General features: G+C 34.3%; 1 protein-coding gene across 1 annotated transcript in view; it reads left to right on the top strand.

The window, feature by feature from the left end:
- GRIK2 (glutamate ionotropic receptor kainate type subunit 2) overlaps positions 1 to 25125 on the top strand; it is a 347507-nt gene that overhangs the window by 252340 nt on the left and 70042 nt on the right. The window contains exons 12-13 of the mRNA XM_041414905.1: positions 5085 to 5203; positions 8875 to 9092. Coding sequence (XP_041270839.1) covers positions 5085 to 5203; positions 8875 to 9092 — 337 coding nt within the window. The remainder of the gene's footprint in view (positions 1 to 5084; positions 5204 to 8874; positions 9093 to 25125) is intronic.

The following is a 25125-nucleotide window of genomic DNA, read 5'->3' as shown; positions in this document are numbered from 1 at the left end:
GGAAGTATTCTATCTGACTGCATCAGACCATGAATTAAGTTTATTGTGTTTGATTGTTGTCTTTCAACAATCTAACTATCAAACTATCTTGTAGAACACAGATTTTTCTGAGCCTTTCCATAATTGTTACATAACTTCTACTTGGGCCAGAACAGAAAGCAGTATCATGTCAGAGATAAGGATGAAAGATTTTGTCAGTATGAATTTTTAAATAAGAATTGAAATCCAGGTGCTGTAATGGTAGCCGATACTCTTATGGATTTTTAGCTAAATGTTCAGTATCAGCCCGTGTTTTAAAAATACCTTGTGTTTTGGTTTTTCTCATCCTGAGGAAAAAAAGAAAAATAACAAATAATAATAAAATAATTAAAAAAAAAAGAAAAAAAAAAGCTGGTTCAGACCATCTGGAAAAGTTCTCTACAAGAATTTAACAGGTAGCATGCTGAATAGGATTGAATGACAGTACCTGATACCTGTTTAGCAAATATCTGAAAGCAACACATAGAACTCGAATGGCATGTACATATTATTAATGGTTCAAGCCACCTTTTTCCCACAAGGAATAGCCCTACTGGTTTAAATTCAGTTCTATTTAATATTCCTAGGTGGATGTGTTTTGGTATAATGAAAATTCAATTACAAATATACTCCACTAGTCCATTTTCTCTTCTCTCTAAATTGCAGTTTGGGGTTTTCTGCTCTTTTTAACAAGTTGCATTGCTCTCCAGAAGATACAGCTTAAATTAAAAATGTCTTTACCTCCAGATATTACATTATTAAGAATATCTATTAAGAATTAAGAATATCTAACTATTAAGAATATCTATTAATTTGCTTTCAAAACAGAATACTATTTTCATACTGTCATCAGAGATAAACTGACAGATTTTGATTTGACAGCTATTGAAATTGGTAGAGTACCCTTCACACATTTTCAGCAGCTTTTGAGTTGATTTGTATAGAACATGCTGGACCACACCCTTTATGAAAGCAACTGAAAGCAGCAGTCAGTGTGTGACAGTTCTGCAGTTGTGTACTGCTCTGAGTGTAGTGGGTGCACAAATACCCTGTGTCTACAGTCACACCTAAGCTCATCTAAACTGAGTCCCATGTCTCTGTAGGACACTGTGTTTTTATTTACAGACCAAAACTGTAGGAACTGTTCTAGAATATCCAGAATAAGTCATGTGTCTTCCTGAGTTTGTCTCAAACTGGACACTGGAAGGGAAGAGTGAGTGCCTGCAGGTCAAGAATTAACAGAATTTTGTCACATCATCACAAGACTCCCTGTGCCAAGAGTGCACAAAATCAAGCTCCTAGATAAAAAGAGAAGCAGAGATACTAGCAGTAGATCACAGTTAATATTATGACAGGTTCTGAAGTCAAACAGGCTCAAGGAGCCTAAAAAGATCACTAGTCCTGGCTCCAGCACTGATCCAGCTGCTGGGGTGTTCAGGGTCCTGTGGGCACCATCTGGGCTTCATGGAGGTACCTTTTTACAGCTATGTTTCTCCACCCTGGAAATAAGTTTCTTGCTTTCTATACAAATTAGTAATCAGGTACAGATTGTTCTTCCAGACCTTGCTGAAAATAGTTTTGAAGGCTTTGGAGGTCTTTGGTAGTCTTGATCCATCTGTACTGGGTCAGCCTTTGATCAGTATTCCATGGCTCCCTTGAGCTGTACTGTGTTGTGCTTATTTCCAGGAGCCAGAACAAAAACATTTATCAAAAAAAAAAAAAAGCTGCCATATCGCCAATGTTCTCCTTCTCCAGCCACATCACGTTCTTTACCACAACATGTTCTTACCTTGGTTGGCTCCATGGCTATTCAGCTATAGCTGTTTGAGACACACACATAAGATCCCTTGTCTTTTGGGCTTCTACACTATTATTTCAATGCTGTGTGAATACAGGGTATAATAAATTATAGTCTGTCTCAAATAATTTGCAGTTCTGAGTAGGTCTGTCTGATCATTGGGAATACTAATTTTAATTTCTAATATCATAGTATATTCCTAAAGTGGAATTAAATTTAACACAAATCTTTTCTGCCTGTGGATTGCTGAGATAGCTGACTTTTAAATATTACCTGCACTAGCCAATAATTTCTGGAGAGTACTTGTACCTTTTCGGTGGGTAGCAGCAATTAGGAAAACTGAAACTCAGGTCTTGTAAAGTTCATTTATAGTCTATTTTTTCCAAGTATTTTAGATACCTGAAGGTGTTAGAGATTAAGAGACTGTATCTGAAATGTTAGAATAAACACTAATAGAAATGGGTAAATGGGAAGAGTACCTGTTATCAGCGGTCAGAAAAATCAATCTTCAAAATTGCATCTGTTCACTGAAATTCTCCTTTTGCTTTATGCTTGTTCTTGATTGAGCAAGTGTTCTGCATTTAAATTAGTAGGCAGGTAGTCCATTAATCAAGGAAAGTGATAATTCTCATAATATAATTTACTATACCACATTTAAATACTGTGAGCAGTTCTGGGATCAGGCAGAAGGAATTTTCCTAACAGTCACTTTCTAATAAGAGAAGCTGATAAAAAAAAGAGATGGTGTTCTTTATACTTGGAATCAAGGGAGGTTCTAGCCTGACTTAAAGAAAAAAAAAAAAAGTCATTATGATAACTAAACGTGGGAATGATTTTCCCAAGAAGTTATGGAATTCTTGTCTTTGTGTGTTTTTGAGATCTGACTGAACAGTCCCTTGTTGTGAAATAATGGACATTGCCCTGAGCAGGATCCTGGCTTATCAAACCTGCTAGGTGAACCTGTAACTCTGTGATTTGTGAATATTTATTGCAATAGGCTAAACAGCATGAAACTTATACACATATATAGTACATACAAAAATTTATTAAAGGATCCATACCTTAAGATTTTTACACTGGACAATCTAATATCATAGATCATCCTTAAAATAAGGAAGAACAATACTTATCCATAATAAGACAGTATTAATTTTCCTTACTTCATAAGTAGAGAATTCTAAAACTATAGTACTCAGATTGTGTGGTTTCTTTTTCCTAAAACCATCTTGTATATCTTGTAGGTTATTTCCTCCTTTTTTTACAACTATGGACAATTTTTCTGTACTTCAAAATAATATAAAATATATAAATAACATAAGCCATCAGAACAAAAAAGGTAAAACTACAAAGTTATGTTTTCAGTTGTTCAGTAATGTCACAATCACTGTAAATAACACTTGAAAATATATATTTAAATAAAAAATATATTTGCTTTGTCTAGCAAACATTGTCCTCACATGAAAAAGGTGTTTTCCAGTTTAATCTTCAAATAAACATCTCTCAGCAAGTGAGTATAAATACCTACTTCAGATTCACTGAGTGCTTGGTTTCCAGTTTTGTTGGACTGACAAAAACATGACATGAAAGATACTTAGATTTTTAATGAGACAGTAAACTTCTGATCTAGTTTTACTGTTAAGTAATAGAAGAATTCAGGTCACAATGTTTAATTAGAAGCCAATCAACATTTTTGCACAGCATATCAGTATTACTTTGGAGATCCAAATGAAACAGTTCTTTGTCAAGTAGACACTTTTAAGATGAGAGGTGCTTTAACATTACGTTAAGAGCTTCAAAATGGAACATTTGATTTTCTGTATTATAATGTGTTTGAAATATTATTGTGAAGAAAATTCTATTTTTCAAAGTGACAGATGAGTTATTCAGATAGCTTTGATTATAAAATACATCAAAAAAGTTCTTTCATAAAGGCTGCCTATCCAAGGGTTTTCAACAGAGTGGCTTTAATGATTTGAGAAATTATGAAAATATGTTAATACTAATTTAATAATTAAAATCTGTAATTTTAAAAATTATTGTGCTGGTGTCTTGTGCTAGTTCCATTCTACTGTGTTTTGATTTTCATTTTTTCACACAAATATATTATGCACATGCATATGTTGCACTTGTATTCATTATCAAAGATTTGAAGACATGATTTAAGCATAAAAGTCCCTATCAACAGTGTGCCTCCAAGTCCAGGCATGGTGATTAAAACTCTTAAATTATTAGAATAATCTTGCACATTGCAATTAAAATTTAAAGTTCTCCAAAGGTACTTTCAGGAAGAGAGAACCGAAAATCTTTTTTTTTTTTTTTTACAAAAGAAATTGTAGCAGAGAATAATTTATCTAGACATATTTGCTTGTTTTAGCTACAATTGATAAAATAGCATTTAGATATGAACTCATCATAATGCACAGCAATTGCAAAGCCATGAATTAAAACAGATTGATTGTACATAATTTGCCTGTAATCTATTGCCAGACTCAGGCATCTTTCTACTATCTCTGTTCTATCTGTTTTTGAGATAATTAATTAAATTGTCTTTTCCCTTATGATCTTCTTTTTCTTTTCTTTTTTTTTTTTTTTTTTTTTTTCTTTTCTCAGAGCCTGGCCCTGCAAGGTGCTTGTGAGTGTCCCCAGCTTCTTTTGGAAAACCTTTCCAGGGATGCTACTGTGCACCTCTCAGGACAGGATGCAATTCGTTTAATTTGCTATAGTTTTTTTTTTTTCTGTGAATTGTAATGTTTGGTGATTAAAAATGTCACTTTTACTGCTAACTAGTTATTTTCTGTTATATTCATTATTTGTAATTTTGGTGAGAAAAAACCATTTTTGCATGTTGTATTTTTTTTTCTGGTTAATTTCTGTGATTTAACACATATTAATTTTCTTTCAAGATGCAAAATACTGACACAGTGGTTATAAGAACCTAATCCTAAATGGGACCAATTGTCTGGAATTCTGTTGGTGTCAACAGAAGAATGAGTGCTTTGATGTTTACAGGTGGCACTTGGAAACTTTCAGAGCCAATCTGTATGAAACTTTATCAGTATCAGCAACAGTTAAGAATGTTAATCTTCAGTATTGCTTTTTCTTTTTATATTGCTGTTAAGTAAAATGCAGTCACAATGTAAAAACTTTCAATTGCTATTTTCTTTATAACCTCTCTTGTTTTTCTTTTTCTTTTGCAGCAGATTTGCTGGACAGACTTTGTAATGGCTGCATTTTAAATCTGTTCTCTTTTTTCTGTCAATTACCACAGGTTTAGCCCCTATGAGTGGTATAATCCACATCCTTGCAACCCTGATTCAGACGTTGTGGAAAACAATTTTACCTTGCTAAATAGTTTCTGGTTTGGAGTTGGAGCTCTCATGCAGCAAGGTATACGACTCAGTCTGCTCTTTCTCTTGGGCACCATGTCCCACTTTTTGCTGGGGGTAACAGTTCTTGGTGCAAGTCACTTGCATGGGTGCCTCTGTGCATGTAGCCATAAACCAGCTTTTTTTATGATTATCCTGGCATTCCCAACACCTTACAAATTAGTCTGAACACAGATAAAGAATTTAAGACTTAGGAAAAGTACAGCATAGCCATACAGTTTATTTCCTAAACAGGAAACCTTAACCGCATAATTAAATTAGTTAATATGTCCATTACCTAAAAAACTTCCATTTAAATAACCTAAAAATAGGAATAGCTTCATCAGATAAGACTATAATGTAAAAATCTATAATTTGTTTAATTTTGGTCTAGAAACCTTTCAACTACAAAAAGATTTTATCTAGTAGCTAGAACCAATAAAATAAAATAATATAGGAGATTTAATCCTGTCCAGCTATAATTTATATTTTTAAAATCAGAATGACCATTCAACAATTTCTATATTCAACAATCCATGCACTGAGAAACTGATGCCATTGCTGACAATAAAATTGGCAGCTGTGTAGTCATATTGCTCAGAGTAAAACCAACACCCAGTTTTAACTATAACTGTCTTAGTAAAATGCTTAAGCATTCTTAAAAATCAGTAATTTCCTTGCCATATCCCTCTTATTTCGAAAGCATACCAAATATATAGATCCATAAAAATATATCACCATTTTATTGCCCTTTTCCATAAGGATTTGAACACAGTCATATAATATCAGACACGTTTGAATAGCACAGATTCATTTTTTGCACTGACATTTCGCTGGGCAGTATAGTGTAATACAAAAGTCCTATTAAAGAGCCATTAAAAGGAATGGCTTTTCTTTCTGGAAAAATAACCATTGCATATCCCCCCAAAAGTCATAGAAAATGTTGGCAGGAACCAGTGCATATTGATAGAGTTGTTTTAATGGATATACCTGAGCAATCATTTTTAAAACTTACCATTATAAGTACACCACCTATAAATAAATCCTGGTTTTAACTCATCACATGATTTAATGAAGATTTCCTGTAACTGCAGTAAATATTCTGTCATATATCAGGTTGTAGGCTTGAAAAGTCTCTAATGCCTCAGAAAAACATGAATTAATGGGTAAAAAGAAATCAGGATTTCAAATCACAAATTAAAAATACATCTATAGTTGGCTAAGTGTTTCTATCAACTAGGTTGTCAATATACATATCAAGGAGTTATATAGTGGAAACACAATTACCAAATACATGTTTGTAAGATAATGATTGCTTTTAAGGAAGCTATCAAAAAAAAGGGATGCTGAATGAAATAAGGTATTTTGAATTCCATTCACAGTTCTCAGGATTGTCAGAACCTCTATCAATGCTGAGTTTTATGTGGCTTTATGCTTCTATGATGGAAAAAGCAATTTAGATTTTTGTATCATCTTTTTGCAAGAAAAAGGTATTTTAGTCCTTAACATCTAAACATTGTTTTTAAGAATCAAAATAAGAAAAAAAAACAACCTTCATTTAAAAAGATATCTTTGGAGGATAATAGTTTTCCTTGAAGGAAAACTAGTTTTTCAGAATTAAGACTGACCCTCTGTCCTTGCCTTATATTGTTTTACCTTTACTCAGTTCATCCTTTAATAAACCTTAAAGACACCATTTTAAGGATTCAGTATCAGTCTTGATTTTGATGATTGCTTTAAAAAAATCTCAAAAACCTAAAGTCATCTAAAAGTAGGGTTTCAGACAAGCATGGAAGTTCTCACCTAATAATAATAACTTTTCTTTAGAAATAATATAGAAACTCTTGGGCCATACTGATATCAACGTATTAAGTGCTGCTTCTTTGCAAAAGATTTTCTTAGTGCTGGAGGATACATGAGAGAGGAAACTCATACATGTCTTGCTGGCACCTCTCGCTCCCAGGAAACTGTGGGATATAGTGCTGGACATGACGTTACCTTGGGTACATGACAGTCAGCCCCTGACCAGGCTCTGATTCATGGGCCCAGGTGGCACTCGGTTTCAGTCCTTGGTAAGATCCGAGCTCATGGGAACTGGGGAGCTGCGGCGAATGTCTCCACTCTTCTCTTCTTTCCAGTCCTGTCTGACTTTACTGGTGTTGGTTTTTAAAATGAAATGACAGCAATTAAAAAGAGTTAATGATAGTGGGTTTGTTGGGAAATCTCTTAGTGTTATGGTGTCTAAGTGTCTGACTAACAGGGCCTAGGAGCAACTCCATCAGACAGGTACTTTTCTACTTTTTCCCTTGCAGAATTCTAGGCAGAGTCTGGCGCTGGAGTTGGCTGTCATGTCCAAGTCTGTCAGCCTTTTTTGTTTGAAACCGCAAGGGTAAGATGAACTGCAGGGTAAGATGGGCTGTTTTTGAATACAGTAGTCCAGTTATGATACCACTTCTTTTTTTCCTTTTCTTTTGTTTTCTTCCTCCTTCCCTCCCTAGCCTTTCTGTTCTTTTTTTCACGTTGAGTTTGGAAGTTTGACATAATCTTTCACCTATATGAAGATGTGTTACCTTGCTGGACCAGTTCCTTAACTAATTCAATATAAGCACTAAAATTTAACAGGAATAAAATAGTCCATCTTGCCTTCATTCCATTTTACCCAGGAGATATAAGAGCAAACATAGTAACCGATTAACAAAAAGGGGTCGGTACAATGGTGTAGTGGATATGATGAAACTCTTTCCATGAAAACAAGTTTCCAGATACTTCTAAAAGATCTTACGTAAAGTTCTTAAAATGAAGCTTGAAATTGTTTATTTGATATCATTAGAAATTTCATTTCATTCAATTATAACATTATGGAAAAAATCCATATATGCTCATTTATAATAAATATTTGTAATTGTATATTACAGTGAATTTAATTTATTCCTATTTTTTATAATTAGTCACAAGAGGAGTTTATGTGCTTCAATTTGTTTCATTAGGCTCTAAATTTGCATTAAAAATTATGCAAATTACTCTACAGTGTCTGTCTCTCCCTCCATTCTTTAGTGCCATGAGCAGGCAACTCCAGCAATGCATTATAATCTATCTTTATCTAGTTTATGCATAGAAGTCCAATATTTTTATTGTTATTCTATTAAATTGAAGTGTGTAGCATAGCCACGCATATTTATATGAAATTGTGGGGCTAAACATAGAGATGGGAGATGTTATTTTTTTTATCTCAACATTTAATATACTATCCTTTACAGCAATGCAAATGACAAAACTTGAAAGCATATTTATAATAGATATAAAATTTTGTTTTTCAGATATGAAATCCTCTATTTCACATTTGATACCTTCATCAATTGCTTATTTTTTTTTCTGGAAAGCAAGCTGAAGTAACTGCTTTTTTATTATTAGTACTTTTATATATATGTTTAGAAATTTTAAAATGGCACTGATCACTGAATCTCCCATTACTATATTTTGATTCCCACAGCTCCAAAAAGATATGTCTTTATAAATTTAACCAGTTATTTTGCATTTCAGTTGTGACTGTTTGTACAAGCAGTACATCTAAACCTGTAGCTTAAAGATTTTTTTGCACAGTGATTCCATTTCCCCACTGTGGCAAAAAGTGCTGAACACTTATTAATTGTTTTCTGTGCATCCGTTTCACCTTTCTCCCCTGGTTTTCGTTAGGTTCTGAGCTCATGCCTAAAGCCCTCTCCACCAGGATAGTGGGAGGCATTTGGTGGTTTTTCACACTTATCATCATTTCCTCGTACACTGCTAACCTAGCCGCCTTTCTGACAGTGGAACGTATGGAGTCCCCTATTGATTCTGCTGACGACCTGGCCAAGCAGACAAAGATAGAGTATGGGGCAGTTGAAGATGGAGCAACCATGACTTTTTTCAAGGTAAGTTTTGTATTCTGTTTGAGAAGATGTTATAACCTGATTTTGGGGGGGGGGGGGCGAAGCTTTTGCACCTTGCTGAAGGGCAACTACTACGATTCCTGATGCTGTGAAAAACAAGTGGAAACCTTTTTTTTTATTAAAAAGATAGCAAAGGAATCAAATGAAAAATCTCTCACAGAAAAGAAAAAGTCTTTTTGATGATTTTCTATTAATGAATTGAATTTATAATAGTGAAGTATGTGAAGAAAGCTGAGTACTTTCCTCAGATCTGCTATAGCTGTTTACAAGATTAAACTTTGTCATATTAAAATTCAGTTTTAATTCAACAGCATTATACCTAATTGTAGTCTTTACTCAAGAAACACTAAGAATATTAATGGTTGTACTGAGGAACACTTTTTGGACTTCATAATTTTGAGAAACTTTTGAATGAAATTTTGGGTTCATGTAAAAAGCCCAGATTATCCCAGCTTTTCTGTTCCTCTTAACCTGCTACTAAGATAATTAAATTTGACATATAGTGAAGTGAGATACTGAATTAAAGGAAAATATTTCTTGTCTGGATCCATCAGGCATTTAAACAGACTCAAATTAGTGATAAATATTTATGAAAGGAGAGAAGATGGTTTGTTCTTTAACTCCTGATGTTGGATAGCACATTGTCTCAGATCTTCCAGAGAGGTATTTAACAATATTTGCCTGAACTTTGGTAATTTCTGAAGACTTTTTTGGCTAGTACAGCCTAGTTTTAAGAATTATTATGCTATCACCTAAAGCTCGGCATTGGCTGTCACATTGGCATTTGTAATCAGCAAACTAAGTTCCAAGGTAGCTTTTAAACTGGTTCACAAATTGAAGACTGTGTGCTCAGTTACTCTCATGAAATTTAAAGAGCACAAGATTTGTTTACATATCAAGGCTAAATAATCTCTATTTAATCTTGAAGCCAATCAAAGTGTACAAGTAGTTTTAATTTAAAAAATAAATAGTTTCTAAGGCTTTCAGCTTCTGCTTGGAAATAAAAATCATTCAACTCCAATATGTCCTAATGTTTCAGGCTGCTTAACTAAAACCATGCATTGAGAAAGTTTTGAGTGTTCTCCTCAGAATACTCATTGGAAAAGGAGCTGATGAAATTGATAGAAGTAACTAATCAATCAGAGATCTCTTCTTGTCAGAAAATATGTGAAGAAGTAGTTAAGTAACAACATTGAAAGTTTAAAGACGGAGTATTTTAAAAGTCAAAATTATTTTTGTCTCAAGACATAAAGAAATAACAGAAGGTATTTATTGAACCACCAGAAAACACTGTAGGGATTTAACTTAATTTTAGTATGCCAGAAAATTTTGATCTAATTCTATTTTAGATTCAAACTGTGGACACTGGAAATATTAGGAAGAAACTTTAAATTTTTAGTTTCCTTCTCATCCTTAATTTTCTGATTCACTTTTTCTTTTTTTTTTTAATACTTCTAATGTGGGTTTTCTAAATTTCTAAGTGCACAGAGACTATTCCTCTTTCTGTGGACTTTTTTCCCTCTGCATATTAATTTAGTACTCCCTTTTCTGCAGAATTATTCATTTCTGTTCTCTTTTTTATTCTGTTTATGTTTGTCCAGATATATTTTGTAATTTTCTAATGCATTGTATCCAAGATCTAAAGAGGCATTAAGTCTAATGAAATAACATTTCCACATCCTTCATTGAAGATTTTTAGCTGCAGCTGAAATAACCCTAGACTTAAACACAACAGATTTAGGATGTCAGATCACATCATTTAATATTACTTTTTTTTACATTAATGAATTTTCCTCCTTCACTATGAGTGAAAAAGAGAAATCATAAGAAAACATAGGATTTATTTATTTAAATTAGGGTCAAATTAAGGTTTTGTCTATTGAAAACAGATATTTTCTGGATTATTGTCATTATTAGCAAGTGTTTCATGACATGAAAGCTGAACCAATAATTAAGAACTGTTCCAACTTGGAACCAACTGATTTGAAATATTTTTATGCTATTTATTATCTCATCTGGTAGGAAATCAGTTTATATGATTTGCTACTACTATTAATATTTTTTATTATTAATGGATATTATTTACCTAATGAAATTAATTTAAACTTAAGCATTAGATGTAGCTACATCCATTCTTGCAGATTATCAATAAGTGAAAATCATGCTCAAACAGGAAAGTAAATGAAAACTATACAATCCCATTTGATTCATTCAGTGTCTGAAGCAATCTCCAGGAGAACATTAGGGTTTTCCTGATATAAATGCTATTCACTAGAGCTGCCTGTATAAGGAATGTAGTTAATTACATATATATTCCATGAAAGATAAACCAAAACATCTATATATACAGTCTAATTGTGAACTTCCTGGCAAAATTAGGTATTTTTACCTAATGATGTAGAGTTATCAGAAAATAAAGTACTATAATTTTGGTCAACTTAGTGTATCTGCATTTGAGTGTTTTCAAAACATACTTCTAGTTAGCAAAAGCTAATTACTTCAGGAATGTAATTTTGTTACATAAAAAAATGCAAGAAAATATTTTGAAATAATACTTTAAGTGGAATTGCATTACAAGTTTCTGCTAGAATTTAATATCTCATAGAGAATGCTAAAAAATGCAAAAAAGCACTTAAGCACACAACTCTGATGAAACAGTTTTAAATGGTATATGTTATATTCTCTTATATATAGATAACTGAATATCAAGTAGGAAGTGCCATTTTGTATGGCATTAAGGAAAATACTGATGAACTTTATTGTCCTGTTCTGGTCATCACATTTTGAAAATATGCTTAAAATTGGAAAGAGTTCATTAAAGGTGAAAGAATGACTGTAGGTCTGAAAATAAGCATTGCAGTTAGAGGCTAAAGGTCTGTCTGTTTAATCTGCTGAAGAGAAGGTTATGAGGTGACTTGATCATGGTTTGCAAGTGCCTTAATGGGAATGAGGCTTTTGACAGTAGATGACTCACTAATCTAGCAGAAAAAGGCATAATGAGATCCAATGTTTCACAGCTGAAGTTAGGAAAATTCAAACTAGAAATAAGGTGCATATTTTTAAGAGTGAGAATCATTAACCACTGGTATAACTTATCTACGAGTGGGTTGGATTCATCCATCAAAGGCAGCCATTATGAGGAAGATAGATGCAGCATAGCACAAGCATGTTGTTCTCTTGATTTCGAGGTTACTCAGTCAAAGAGATAGCCTTCGTTATACAGGAGATCAGATTACATTTTAGTAGTACTCTAATACTTCAAAAATCTAAGAAGGTATGAGTTCTGGGGGTAGGGGTTGCACAAAGATAATTGAGAGGATAAATTTGTCATCTCTGTGTATGTTTATCCTTAGCTACTTTTGTCTTGTTTTAATGAGAGTGGATTGAGTAAAACAGAGACACTGTGTTACAACAAGATATAAAGGCCTTAATTTAAAATTAGCAAACCATCTGGTGATGGTTTGCTGATTTTAAATTAAATTATCATATCTTGGTAATAGTTATTAGTTCCAATCACAGTGAGGCTTGGTAGCTGCCCACATGACTGACAGTAATTTCTGCATAAATTTACGATATAGCAGTCCATTGAATTCTTGTCTTAAAAAAACTTTGGAGCATGGCCAAAGCTATGTGATATTAAAAAAAAGAACCTATTATGAAGGGAAACCTAAATGGGCATCAGACAAACAAGCTAACTGCTGGATTAAAATCTCCTGAAGGTAAAATCTTGGAGAGCACATTGGATATATGTTGAAAATGATGTTACTCTTGTGAGTCAAATATACTTGTGAAATAGCTTTGATGAAAAAGGAGAATATTATCTTCAGGCTTTTACTAGGTCCTTCATCTCATGCCTCTTCATGCTCTGAGAAACAAGAATTACAACTCTTTCAGAAGCCAGAGAGCAAAGGAAAATTTCAGTGTTCTCTCCTCTTAAGATCTGCTTATCTGGTCTGAGCATGGAAAGGAAATAATTTTACAAGTCCATTATGTGCCTGGCGGGTCTGCTCAGCTAATTCATTCTGAATAATAAAAAAAACCCTCACTATTGTCCAAGAATTGGAAGGAAAGATATGCGAAAGTAAGTTCTAAACCTTATCTGCTTTTAGGCTAGGAGTGTCCATTAGCGATACATACTTTGATGTTTCTCAAATTATGGATGTTTTCTTAGTTATGAAATTCTCTTCCTTTCTCTTGGCTGCTATTGTCCCTATTGTTCACTTTTAAGTTTCAGAAACCTGTTTTTTTCCTGTTTGGAATAAAATTACAAGCCTTTATTATTTTTATGAAAGGTAGTGATCTCACACTAACTGTTCTTGGATTAAGAAACCCAGATTTTTCATTGCCTCTAATTTCTGTGGTCTCTCAGTTTGTGTTTCTCACTTGGTTTTCTTGCTGAATAACAATTCTGAAATTAAGAACAATGTTAATTCTACCTAGCTTCTATTTGCACCACACTTCACCCTCACACCCAAAAAACCTAGTTCAATACATGTATGAGGTCTACAATATTGAGATGTTTCTTGTAGTGCTGTCAAGTGCTTTTGTTTCTCCCATAATTTTTCATATCTGTAACTTTCAAGGTCAGAATTTCTTTCTTTTTTGGTTTTTGTACAGTACCAGGTACAACGGAATTTTTCTTACTTATGGTTACTAGGCATCTGCATACCAAATAGTAAAAACCAAACTGCTTTTTCATTCTCTAATAGCAGTAAATTAGTGTCATTACTCCTTTACCACAAATAAAAGGTTTTCTCAGCTCTCTGTGAGACATGTATTTTATATTCTAGTTTTGTTGATAAGGAAGCTGAGGCACTAAATGGGATTGCGTCTTTTTCAAAATCACTTGGTGAAAGGTAGATAGGAAACTAATTCTGGTGAAAGGTAGACACGGGAATAATTCAGGAAAGCTGACTCACCTTAGAATTATCTGGTAGACTGAGTATTCTATTTAACAATTATATTTGCATTTTATTCTTTAGGATCAAGTTTTATACTCCAGCTCTACTTTTCTACAATATATTTCATTTCTTCCTATGATGCTTTCTCTCTATAAAGAGCCATGTTCATCTTTTTTAGTAATTTTCCTTTTTCCCCATGCCCTCACATTTTACCCTCGCCTATTTGTTGCCACCTTTCTGAAGAAATTTAGAGAAGCAACAATTCAGCACTTTTTGTCTGTCTTCCCCTTCCACATTCTCAGCCTGTTGTTAAAAGAAATGGCATTAAGCTCTGCCTGTACATTACAAAGCTTTAGAAACAATCTCTTAAAGCTGAAGGAAGGAGTTATAGGGGAATTTTCCCACTGCTTGCAACTGGAGTACAACTGACAGATTCTCTGACATAAACAGAAGAAACAGCAGCAAGAATAAAGATTTTAATGTCATTCATTTGTCGTGTATGAGGTTGGCACTGATGTGCACAAAGCCAGTACAAATCCAGTGGGATTTTCAAGTCTGGGTTTGAACACTGTAATAAACAAATGTTAAACAAATATTTATTTCTTTAACAAGTAAAGATGCAGTACAAACAAATGGGTATATACACACAGAGAACGTTTAGTTTAATGCTTCAAATAAAACACCATGAAGTTTGGCAGTGTGTATTAATTATTTGGTGCAATTTTTGCAAGTTAAAGATGAGAGAAGTACCTCTTATGAGTTTCTCAAATATCCAGTGACTGACAGTGACTAATGGAAAATAACCTTTTCAGTCACAGCTTCCATGTACTACTTTTGATAAACATGAAAAAAAAAAATTGTAGCAGATACTACAGATACATGATCAGTGTGATTTAATAATATTTCGTGTTATAGAAAAGTTTTATTTTGATATAACAAATACAGACTTGTCCTTGCCTGAAAAAACGTGTGGTACATTTCACTAAAAAGGGACTTGAATATAAATACCATACAAACATTTTTTTCTTCTTTTTGATCATGCTTGTTTGGACCTAACTGCTAGAAAAACAGCTGAAATGCATCATTTCCTCTTTGCCATGATTCCCTCTTTGCAAGAACACTACTTAGATAACCATTGCTTCTTTCAATGTAAAAAAAACCAAACAAAAAAAAAAACCCAAACAAAAAAAAAACCCAATCAAAAAAAAAACCCCAAAACAAACAAAAAAAAAATTAACCAAAAAAACCCAAAAGCAGATATAGTTGTAAATCTCTAAAACAAGGTCTGTGGTCACTTCACACAGTTATAAGAACTAAATCTGCAATAGCAGAGCCTGTGAGAGTGAGATAAAGGCTTTGTCCAGATATCTTAAAGCATCTCTGCCTCACTGAGTTCTACTTATTTTTGTAAAAATCAGGGAAGTTAGGCAATGGTAGGTAGGTTCTACGATACATTAACACAGACTATAACAAGAAGAGCAGTTCATTTAGAAGAAATACAATACAGAAGAATTCTATATAGAAGAAATTATAATAAATTTGGTACCATTAAGTTCTGTGGGGCGAACTGTTTTTCTTTTTAATTCACAGAAAGTGCTTCATTCCAAGCAACTATGGGGACAATGATTTAATGCTGTCTTGACCCTTAAAGTGATTACAGTAAATAAGAGCAGATGTTTGGCTTTGTGTTGCATTTCGGTGCTGTGTCATGAAACCAAAAATAGAAGAAATGCAACAGAAATTCTATCTTTTCACTCTCATGTTTGTTCCCCCACCCATGACTTTTCCCTTCCCTTTCTCCTTTCCCTGTTCCTCATTTCTTATACCCTTCAGTAAGGGCTGCAAAAGATGAACATGACTAGTCAACTTTTCATTTCTACAAAGATTATTCTATATATCCAGATAGTAAGCACTCTTAATAAGCTGCTGGATTATGCTTTGTTATACTTTAAAACTGTAGGATTCATATTTATCATTTACATTTGTCTCAGGCTACAGCTCTTAGAAATAGATGAAACATGTAGAAATGCCTTCTGATGTCCTCTCAAGGAAAAAAAGTAATAACATTCCAGTAGACATTCACAATAATTAAAATATTGAAAAAAATCATTAAGATATAAATTGGGTCCCCACTTGTTATTTTTGAAATGATGTCTAAGAGAGACATCAAAAATAAATGAAAAGTTGACATTATGAAAATTCTAGTTTTTTGATCTTTGAATCAATTAAACATTTTCATAACTCAATATCAGTTTCTGCCTTACCAAAAGTCTTGAGAAGGGAAAAAGTGTTGTGCTGATCCCTCCACTGAACTCTCAGATGGTCTACCTTATGGTCCTCTAAGTATTTCAGAGTATTACTATTATACAGAGGCACAATAAACATACAAACAAGAAGCTGGCATTTGAATTATTTTTCAAAATTGCATCCAACAATATGCATTAATTAGTGTGTATGCATTAACGATCCATACTGTAGGTACATGGTGGAGACAATCTGAATAAAATTGATCGTTCTCAGTGTATAAGGTATGATAAAATATAGCAAGATCTAATTCCCAGTTTAATAGAAATATGGGATACGAGAAATCAGAGCCCAGACTGGGTAAAAAAATAACAACTTTACATTTTTCTTTAGAAAGTCAAACCTGATATGCATATGTTACCCAAACCACAGTTTGAGTCTGATATTGTGTCAGGATTATTATCTTGTCAAAAGACAAGAATTTTTATCAAATGTAGATAATTCAGACGGGTGTAATAATCTAGACTTGAAAAATCAGTTTGTAGTTAAGAGAAACCCATTCTGCCTCTTTTTTAGGAGAATATATAATGATGTCACAGGAGACAACAATCACAGAATCACAAACTAGGTAAGGTTAGAAGGGACCATAGTGGGTCGCCTGGTCCAACCTCCCTGCCTAAAACAGGGTCATCCTAGAACACATTGCATGGAATTGTTTCCAAACAGTTCTTGAATGTCTCCAGTGAGGGAGACTCCTACAACCTCTCTGGACAACCTGTTCTAGTGCTCACTCATTCACACAGTAAATAAATTTTTCCTCATATTCAGATGGAGATTTCTGTGCATCTGTTTCTGCCCATTGCCTCTTGTGTTGCTGCTGGGCAGCACTGTGCAAAGCCTGGTTCCATCCTCTTGACATCCCCCCTCAGATAGACACATGGATGTTGTTCCATCTCCTTCATCTCTTCACGAGGCCGAACACGCCCAGCTCCCTCAGCCACTCCTCATAAGAGAGATGCTCCAGGCCTCTGCTTATCTTTGTAGCCCTCCTCTGGATTTGTTCCAGCAGCATCCTGTCTCTCTTGTACTGAGGAGCCCAGAACTGGTCACAGCACTCCAGATTTGGCCTCAATAAGGCTGAGTAGAGGGCCAGGATCACCTCCTTCAACCTGCTAGCAATGCTTTACCTAACACATCCCAAAATACTATTTGCTTTCCTTTAAAGTCAGATGGAGCTTAATCACCACTAATTGATGCAAATTGCTTTTCTCAATAGCTTTTTTATTTTGTTTTGTTTTGTTTTAAGCCAGTTCAACTCCAAGATGTCCGACCTCTTCTCCTACCTTCAGCCTCAAGCACTGTTGGCTCCACATGCCTTAGGTCTGTGGCAAGAGTCAACCCAGCTATCTCATCCAGCTGCAAATGAATATTTTTGTTGTTGCATTTTTATTTTTCAGTTGTGAAGAAAACTGTTCTAGCTGCTAGATGGGGCAGAGTGTCATTACATGACAGGGCAGTCTCATATCACCCTGCTAAATGTGAAATAGGAATCCACACCCTTTGGGAAGTGAGTAATGTCACCTAGACATTTGAAAGTGTGACAATGAGAAAAATCAACAACACTGAAATTGCTCATGCTTACAATATACATTTTCTTTATGTACTAATGTAGGTTTTGTCTTAACTGGTAACCCATTTTGCTTCCTTTCCCTTACCTGATGCTCTCCACTTTCTGGCCTCTTCAGGGCCTGTAATGGCGCTGCTGACAGGATCAGTTGTAAGAGAATTACTGATCTCTGAGTTCTCATCACAAGTTTAGTTGCAAGGCTTTTTCCTCAGAAATGCATAACCTAATTGCTCTCTCTCCTTATCACCTTTCTCTCCTCCTGCTGTTTTCCTCAGGAGGCAGGGTGAGAACACTTCTCTTTTTTTCTTCTCTTTTCAGCTTTTTTTCCCCTTTATGTTTGTCTTCAGATCTTGAGCAAGGTGAGAAAGCGACCTGAACCAGATCATAAAGAAACCTTTAACTGCAAACAGCATTCTGTATGAAAGACATAATTCAGAGACAGGGTTTGTTTAGGAAATTCAGAGTACATCTGAACATTTTTAACTATCAGAGTCTAAAAAAAATTGCCTTGCTCTTCAAAGCAAATAGATCTGTCACCAAGTAGCCATGTAAAGTTTGCCAGATTTGATCTATGACTCATCCTGGGAATGCTATTCAGAAGCAATTCTCCGGAGTGAACGGGCCCTTGGTTCAGCTATATTTTTTTTTTGTGAGATCCTGCCATATGAGTAACCTTCAGTGTTGAATTTCTGCCCACTAAAACTTCCTGAAATCCTCCATTCATTAGCAGAGGTGAACTCTTAGTTCTGCCTGTCAATTTATATATCATAGCACTGAGGTGTTGCACAACTACATTAGCATTGCTTTGTGTACAGAAATATTTGCAGTGCCAGAATTGCCCCAGACATCACCTAAAGTCTTATTATGCTGATTAATTTCTTCTCCAGATTTATTAATTTCTCCAAACAGAGTGCCTGATGAGATTGATTAAACCATCCTTTTTTTAATAGATCTATGGTAATAATTATGTAATTATGCAAGCTTTTTGCCTTTTAGGCATTTTTCTTTATCCATGCATTAATTGAACTTGTATTTAATGTATGAAAGATCCTTAATCTGCACAATATACTTGACTAGTTTATAAAAAACCATACTAAAGTACACTTTAGAATGACAGAGTTGTTTAGGTTGGAGAAGAGCTCTGAGTCCAACCATTAACCTAACACTACCAAGTCCACCACTAATCTGTGTCCTTAAGAACCTCATCTGCATGTCTTTTAAATACCTCCAGGGATTATGACATAATCACTGCCTTGGGCAGCCTGTTCCAATTATTGACAGTCCTTTCCAGGAAGAAATTTTTACTAATACCCAGTAGTACCGTGACAAAATTTGAGGTAATTTCCTCTCATCCTCTTGCATGTTACTTTGGAGAAGAGACTACTTACTTTGCTACAACCTCCTTTCAGGTAGTTGTAGTGAATTTACACAAAAGTGTCCCCTGTGGCTCCTATTCTTCAGGCTAAATACCCCATCTCCCTCAACTAATCCTCATAAGACCTGTGCTCCAGACCCTTCACCAACTCTGTTGTCCTTCTCTGGATATCCCGGCACTTTCAGTTTCTTTGTGGTAGTAAAGGGGCTCAGAACTGGACAGGTGTGGGCTCATCAGTACCAATTACAGGAGGACAATCACTGTCCTGGTCCTGCTGACCACACTGTTGCTGATACAGGCCAGGATGCCACTGGCCTTCTTGGCCACCTGGGCAAGCCACTGCTGGCTCATATACAGCCAGTTTCCAGCCAACATCCCCTGGTCCTTTTCTGCTAGGAAGCTTTCTGGAGTAGTGGCTGCTCTGCCCACAGCCTGTAGCTCTGCATGGGGTTGTGACCCAAGTGCAAGATCCAGCAACTGGCCTTGCTGAACCTCATACTTGGCTTCAGCCCATCAATCCATCCATTCTGATCCCTCTCCAGAACCTTTTTATCCTCCAGCAGATCAACACTCCCAAGAAACTTGGTGTCATCTGCAAACTGACTGAGGTTGCATTTGATCTCCTTATCCAGATAATTGATAAAAATGTTTAACAGGACTGGGGTCAATGCTGAGCCCTGGAGAACACCAGCAGTGACCAGCTGCCAAAGGATAATATATTGCTCTATTCATCAGTATTTGGGCTCGGCCATCCAGACGTTTTTTTACCTAGCAAAGAGTATACCCGTCCAAGCCATGAGCAGTCAGTAATCAGAAAGAGATATTGAAAAGCAATTTGCAAGCAAAATCCAGTTAAGTTATCATGTGAGCTATTGTGGTTTGAAGGAAACGAGAGAGCTTTTACTATACATACTATTAGCAAACTATTATTTACTATAGAAGGATATAACTTACCTTAAAATATTTGTTTGCATACCTTTGCATTTGAAAACTGGAATCTCTTACCTCTTAACAAACTATAAAAAATGGCAAATATTATGGAGGCCTTTGAAAACTTGAATTTCTGGGTGTTTCTTTGAAGAACTCTTACTTTCCTTTGCTGCAGGCCAATGGCAAGTTAGAAACAGTTCTGTTACTCTTTCTTCAGCTCTCACTGTCTTTCTGTGTCTTTCATTTTTTTATTATTTTTTTTTTTAATACTAGTGATACCTCCCTTAAGTTATGAGGAGTCTACCAGAACTGTTTAGAAGCTTCTATCTGACATTTGTGATAGAAGTTTTATAAACTCTTACATACATTTCCACCTTCTGAAAAAGGAATATGCTCCCTAAAGGAACTTTCTGTGGGGAAGGAATACTAGCACAAAAAATTTTCTGTGATTTTATAGGAATGCTCTCTACCTCTTTCTTCACCCTATTACCTTGTCTGGCAAAGAAGCTTTGAGGATAGTTTCTTTGATTCTAAGGCTTTTATCTAAGTCTATCCAGGTAGTTATCATTCAAGTGTACTTTTATTCAGGCTGAATTACTAAGGAACTTACTTGAATTGAATAAAAACAACAGCTTGGTTTGTTATTTTATTTTATGGTTACACCTTGTGTTCCTGATGCAGTTTTTGTTCCTTGAAGAGCAGAGATGTTTATCATAGTTCATTATAGGTGTGCTATCCAACAATGCCATTCTAGTCAGGGGTTTGGATACAATAAGAAGTTAATGAAGGAAACACTGATCTTTCAGTTTCCTCTTCCAGTTACAGTCTGTTCATAATGAAGAAGATTCAGCAGTTTCAGCTGCTGCCTTTTCAAATCAGATCATCAAAGATGAAAGGAGGTTTGAAGGGGAACTATGGGGCTCATTTCACAGAAGTACTGAGGCCAATTATTTTTTACATTCTTATCCATCTCATAAAGTATTTCTAGATTTCTTTCCAAGCTAGAGCTTAATTTCTAAATACTTCAAATAAATGTCTTAACACTTACAAAAAGAAAACATTGAGATGTGTGGTTTTAATCTCTAGGTTTTGAATTTTCATTTCCGAAATGTAGAATTACTTTGGTAAATTGAATCTCCAACTTTTAGGGGAATAAATATAACAGCAAAACCACTAGCACTGACAAAGGCTGTAGTTGCAATAATTTGTGATTTGCATTTTTTTCGTTTTTTTTTTTTCATTTGTTGACATTAGTGATGGAATTAAGTCATTAAAAACCTTCTGTTGTTATGTATTTGTCACTCAAATTTTTAATATTTTCTTTTCCTACACTGTATTGCATTACACAAACCCTATATTAATGTTATCAACCGCTACTGTAGTTAGTTTTGCCTCACGGGCAAAATGCTTACTGAAGGTAATTTATTATTCTTTGTAGATATAGGAACTCTAAAAGAAAGTTTGTCATCCCTAAAATAATAATGAGTAAAAGCCAAAAGTAGGCTGAATTCCTGAAGTTTCTCCAAATGCTTAGGATAGGACTGTACTAAAAGTAGATGGGTGAATTAGTACATTGGTATAGAAAGGATATCAATTGTTGATTGAGAGAATTTAATAGGAAGGCATAATAATATCCTGTGTTTTGGTGTCAAAGCCATGAAGACACACACACACACACACACACACACACACACACATGATTTGTTTGAGTAGGAAAGATGTAGGTTTTAAAACATGTAAGGCAGGTTTTTCTCTCTCCAAAATGTCGATACCTGCTTGCCCCTTCAGTAGTCTTCTAGGTGCTGCTGACTGACACTGGAAAGAAACTGAAAGGCACCAGAAAGTAATTCCCCTGTATTAAGCAAATGTCCTGGAAGGATAGCATTCTCCAGAACTAGAGAAATTAACCTGTATTGTGAGAAGAGAAACTTAGGTTAGTACTTGGGTGTAGATACTTAATGTATAGGTGGCTAAAAGTATTTAACAAGAATCCCATAAAATTTATAGTCACTTTTTAAGCACGAAACACTTTTCATATACATATAAACTACAGTCTGACCATAGGGAGAGGTGGTGATCTAAAAAATGTATGTACTCAAATTAATTAATTTTACCAGGAATAATATACACAATTCCTGTTCTATAGAAAAACTATCACAGTGGGAATATTTCTTTTAGATTAACGGTTTAAAAACTGCAAATAAATTCTTTTCTAACAGGTTGGCACTGAAATGAACATACACACACAGAAAGGAAATATCTCTCATAGAAAATCATATAAAAAGTTCATATTTTGGCTTACTGCCTGAGTTGAAATACTGGCAAAATTATGGTCTGGGTATGTAAACATTTCATTTAGAAAGACTGTGCTGGTCACAATGAGTAAACCACTGATTACAACGGCCTGTATTTCAAAAAAGAAAACAAAAGAACTAAAAATAAAAAATAAACACTATGCAAAATTTTGATTTGTTTATATGGCACCATGTGCTTGATTACATTAGAGGTTCAGTACATTTATCTTCCAGCAGCAGGGCAGGTGTTGCTGTGTCATCCGCTGTATAAATTGTCATTTTTGTTACATTTATAAGTTCAATTTTTTAAAAAATTAGAGTGACAGATGCAGGTTTTGATATGTACACCAGTAATGTGTTTGCATTGTTTGCATATTTTGTAGGAAGTATGTGGTGGTCTTGTTAGAATTCTTTGTTAGAATTTTCATGGAAATCTGAAATTAAAGGTTACATATTCAGCTTGCATATGAGAGATTAGTAGGATAACACAGCAAAATTAATAACATTCCTTACAGGAAAAATAAAATAAAATTAGACATGCAGAACAAACTACACCCTCTAATAGATTAGGAATAATTAATTATGTTTTGCAAATTTTATTTTTTATAATTTTGGATTTCTTAGTTAGAAATTAGAACAGGAAAATTATTATAGCTAGAATAAAATATTTCAGATAGAAGACATCTAGAGTAATCACCCAGTCCAACTGCCTGAGCAATCCAGAGCTGATCAAAATTAAAGCAAATTATTAAGGGCACTAACCAAAGGCTTTTTAAGCACTGTCAGGCTTGGGCCATTGACCACTTCTCTAGCATGCTTGTTCCAGTGCCCAAAAGCTGTTTTAAAAATTATTGCTAAAAAAATCCTGATTTCTCACCCCTGATTTTGAAGTGAAATTTTGAAGTGGATTGTTTAAAGTAAAATCTTTATGTGGAGTTCCACATATATTTTTTAAATGTATTCTATATCTCTGTCTTGTACACATTCAGACTATATTTTCAGAAGTAAGCAAAACAGGAGAGGATCATTTTTAAAATCAAGGTCACTGGGCTAAACTCTCTTTTCCATCAAAATGTTATCTTTTTTTTTTTTTGTTTCTGTCCTGCTCACAAAAGAAAATTTGTTTCTTAGTAGTACTGGTTCAACTTAGAGCAAATTAAATGTTGTGTGAATAATTTAAGTTATAAGTACAACCTGAAAATCCTAAAATATAACTAAATCTTTAATTCTTCTATTTTTACTTTTTATACATAAGTTCCTGTTGATTCCAGTAGGTAATTAGGTATTTTGATACCTTTGTGAATCTAGGTCTAAAGACATACCTAAAATATAAATGAAAAGAAAGGACCTAATTCCAAGTAAAACTAAACACAGAATTAATTGTGGCCTCTAAATCTTAATGAATCTAAAGTTTCACAAAACAAATAAATAAACAAACCAAAAATAGTGCAGTCCAGGGGCTAGAGAAAAAACAAGGTAAAATGCAACTAGAACACCAATCATTTCATAGTTTCAATCTGTTTGGAACAAAGGTGTTATGTTTGATCTTGAATTTAAAAAATACTTTTTGTCATGCTGGTGTTTTCCACAACATTATAATGGAACTATTATGCCGTTGGTATTGCTTACCATTTTAATTTTAAATTAAGTATTACATTATGTAATATGAGTCAAAAATAAATTATTTCATTTAATCTGAAAATAGGAACTGATTCGTTCATATTCAAGGATAGCAAAACAAACACATTCTTAGTTCTGATGTTGTCTAATGCACATTACTGATTTGTAAACATATTTTTGGAATGTATTTTAAGTGATGACTAATTCCAAGCTTATTTTCATAGCGAACACGATGTATTTTGAGATGGATTTTTTTAAGTGGGACCCAGAATGGCTCCTCATTTGCTTAAAAAATTCAAACCCAGACCTACTTTGCATAATTTTACATAGACAACAGTTCAGTCTAAAGGAACAAATGCTCTTCTTCTCCACATACACACACATAAATGATGACTACAAGTTTGCGTGCATAATTTGCAAACAGCCTTTCCCCTGAAGGTATAGGAAACACACTGTTATTTTACTGCACTTCTTTTGTTAAAGAGGAAGTGGTGTCATTGAATAGAATTGCCTCATCAGACACTCTACAAAAGTGCCAAGTTGTAGCAATCAATAGGGAAATAGCAGATGTGAAGGTTAGTTGGCATCAAAGAATATGAGTGGGAAAGCTTTCCTATGGGAAAGAAAGTGCTTCATTCCTCTTTATCTGTACCCAGAATATTTCTTCTATCAAGCTTTCTTAGAAAATTAGAGGATGATGGCTTTCATGACTCCAGCTCTGAAAGAGTCACTTTAAAAACAATTAAAAAGTTAGATAGCTATTCATCACGGAAGTTTTGAACAGAATTTTGTTAGTTTTTAGACTTAAATGCTGCAATTTTTTCTCTTTCCGAAGGAAGCTGTTCCAGTGCAATGGCCCTGGGTGGTCAAGGACTGTCTCTCTAGGTAATTGTAGATAAGTATAAATGTTGCTTTCAGAGCTGTTAATAGGAATCAAGCAACATGTTATCATTTCTCTAGAGCATAAACTGTAAAAAACTTTAGTTCAGAAAGTTTCTTTTTTTGGGACTGCCTTGGATATTCA

Source organism: Onychostruthus taczanowskii, unplaced genomic scaffold, assembly GCF_017590055.1.
Source record: "Onychostruthus taczanowskii isolate IOZ18803 unplaced genomic scaffold, ASM1759005v1 scaffold48, whole genome shotgun sequence".
In the NCBI taxonomy this organism is placed as follows: domain Eukaryota; kingdom Metazoa; phylum Chordata; class Aves; order Passeriformes; family Passeridae; genus Onychostruthus; species Onychostruthus taczanowskii.
Note: the sequence above shows the minus strand (reverse complement) of the source record. Positions and strands in the feature narration are given on the sequence as shown.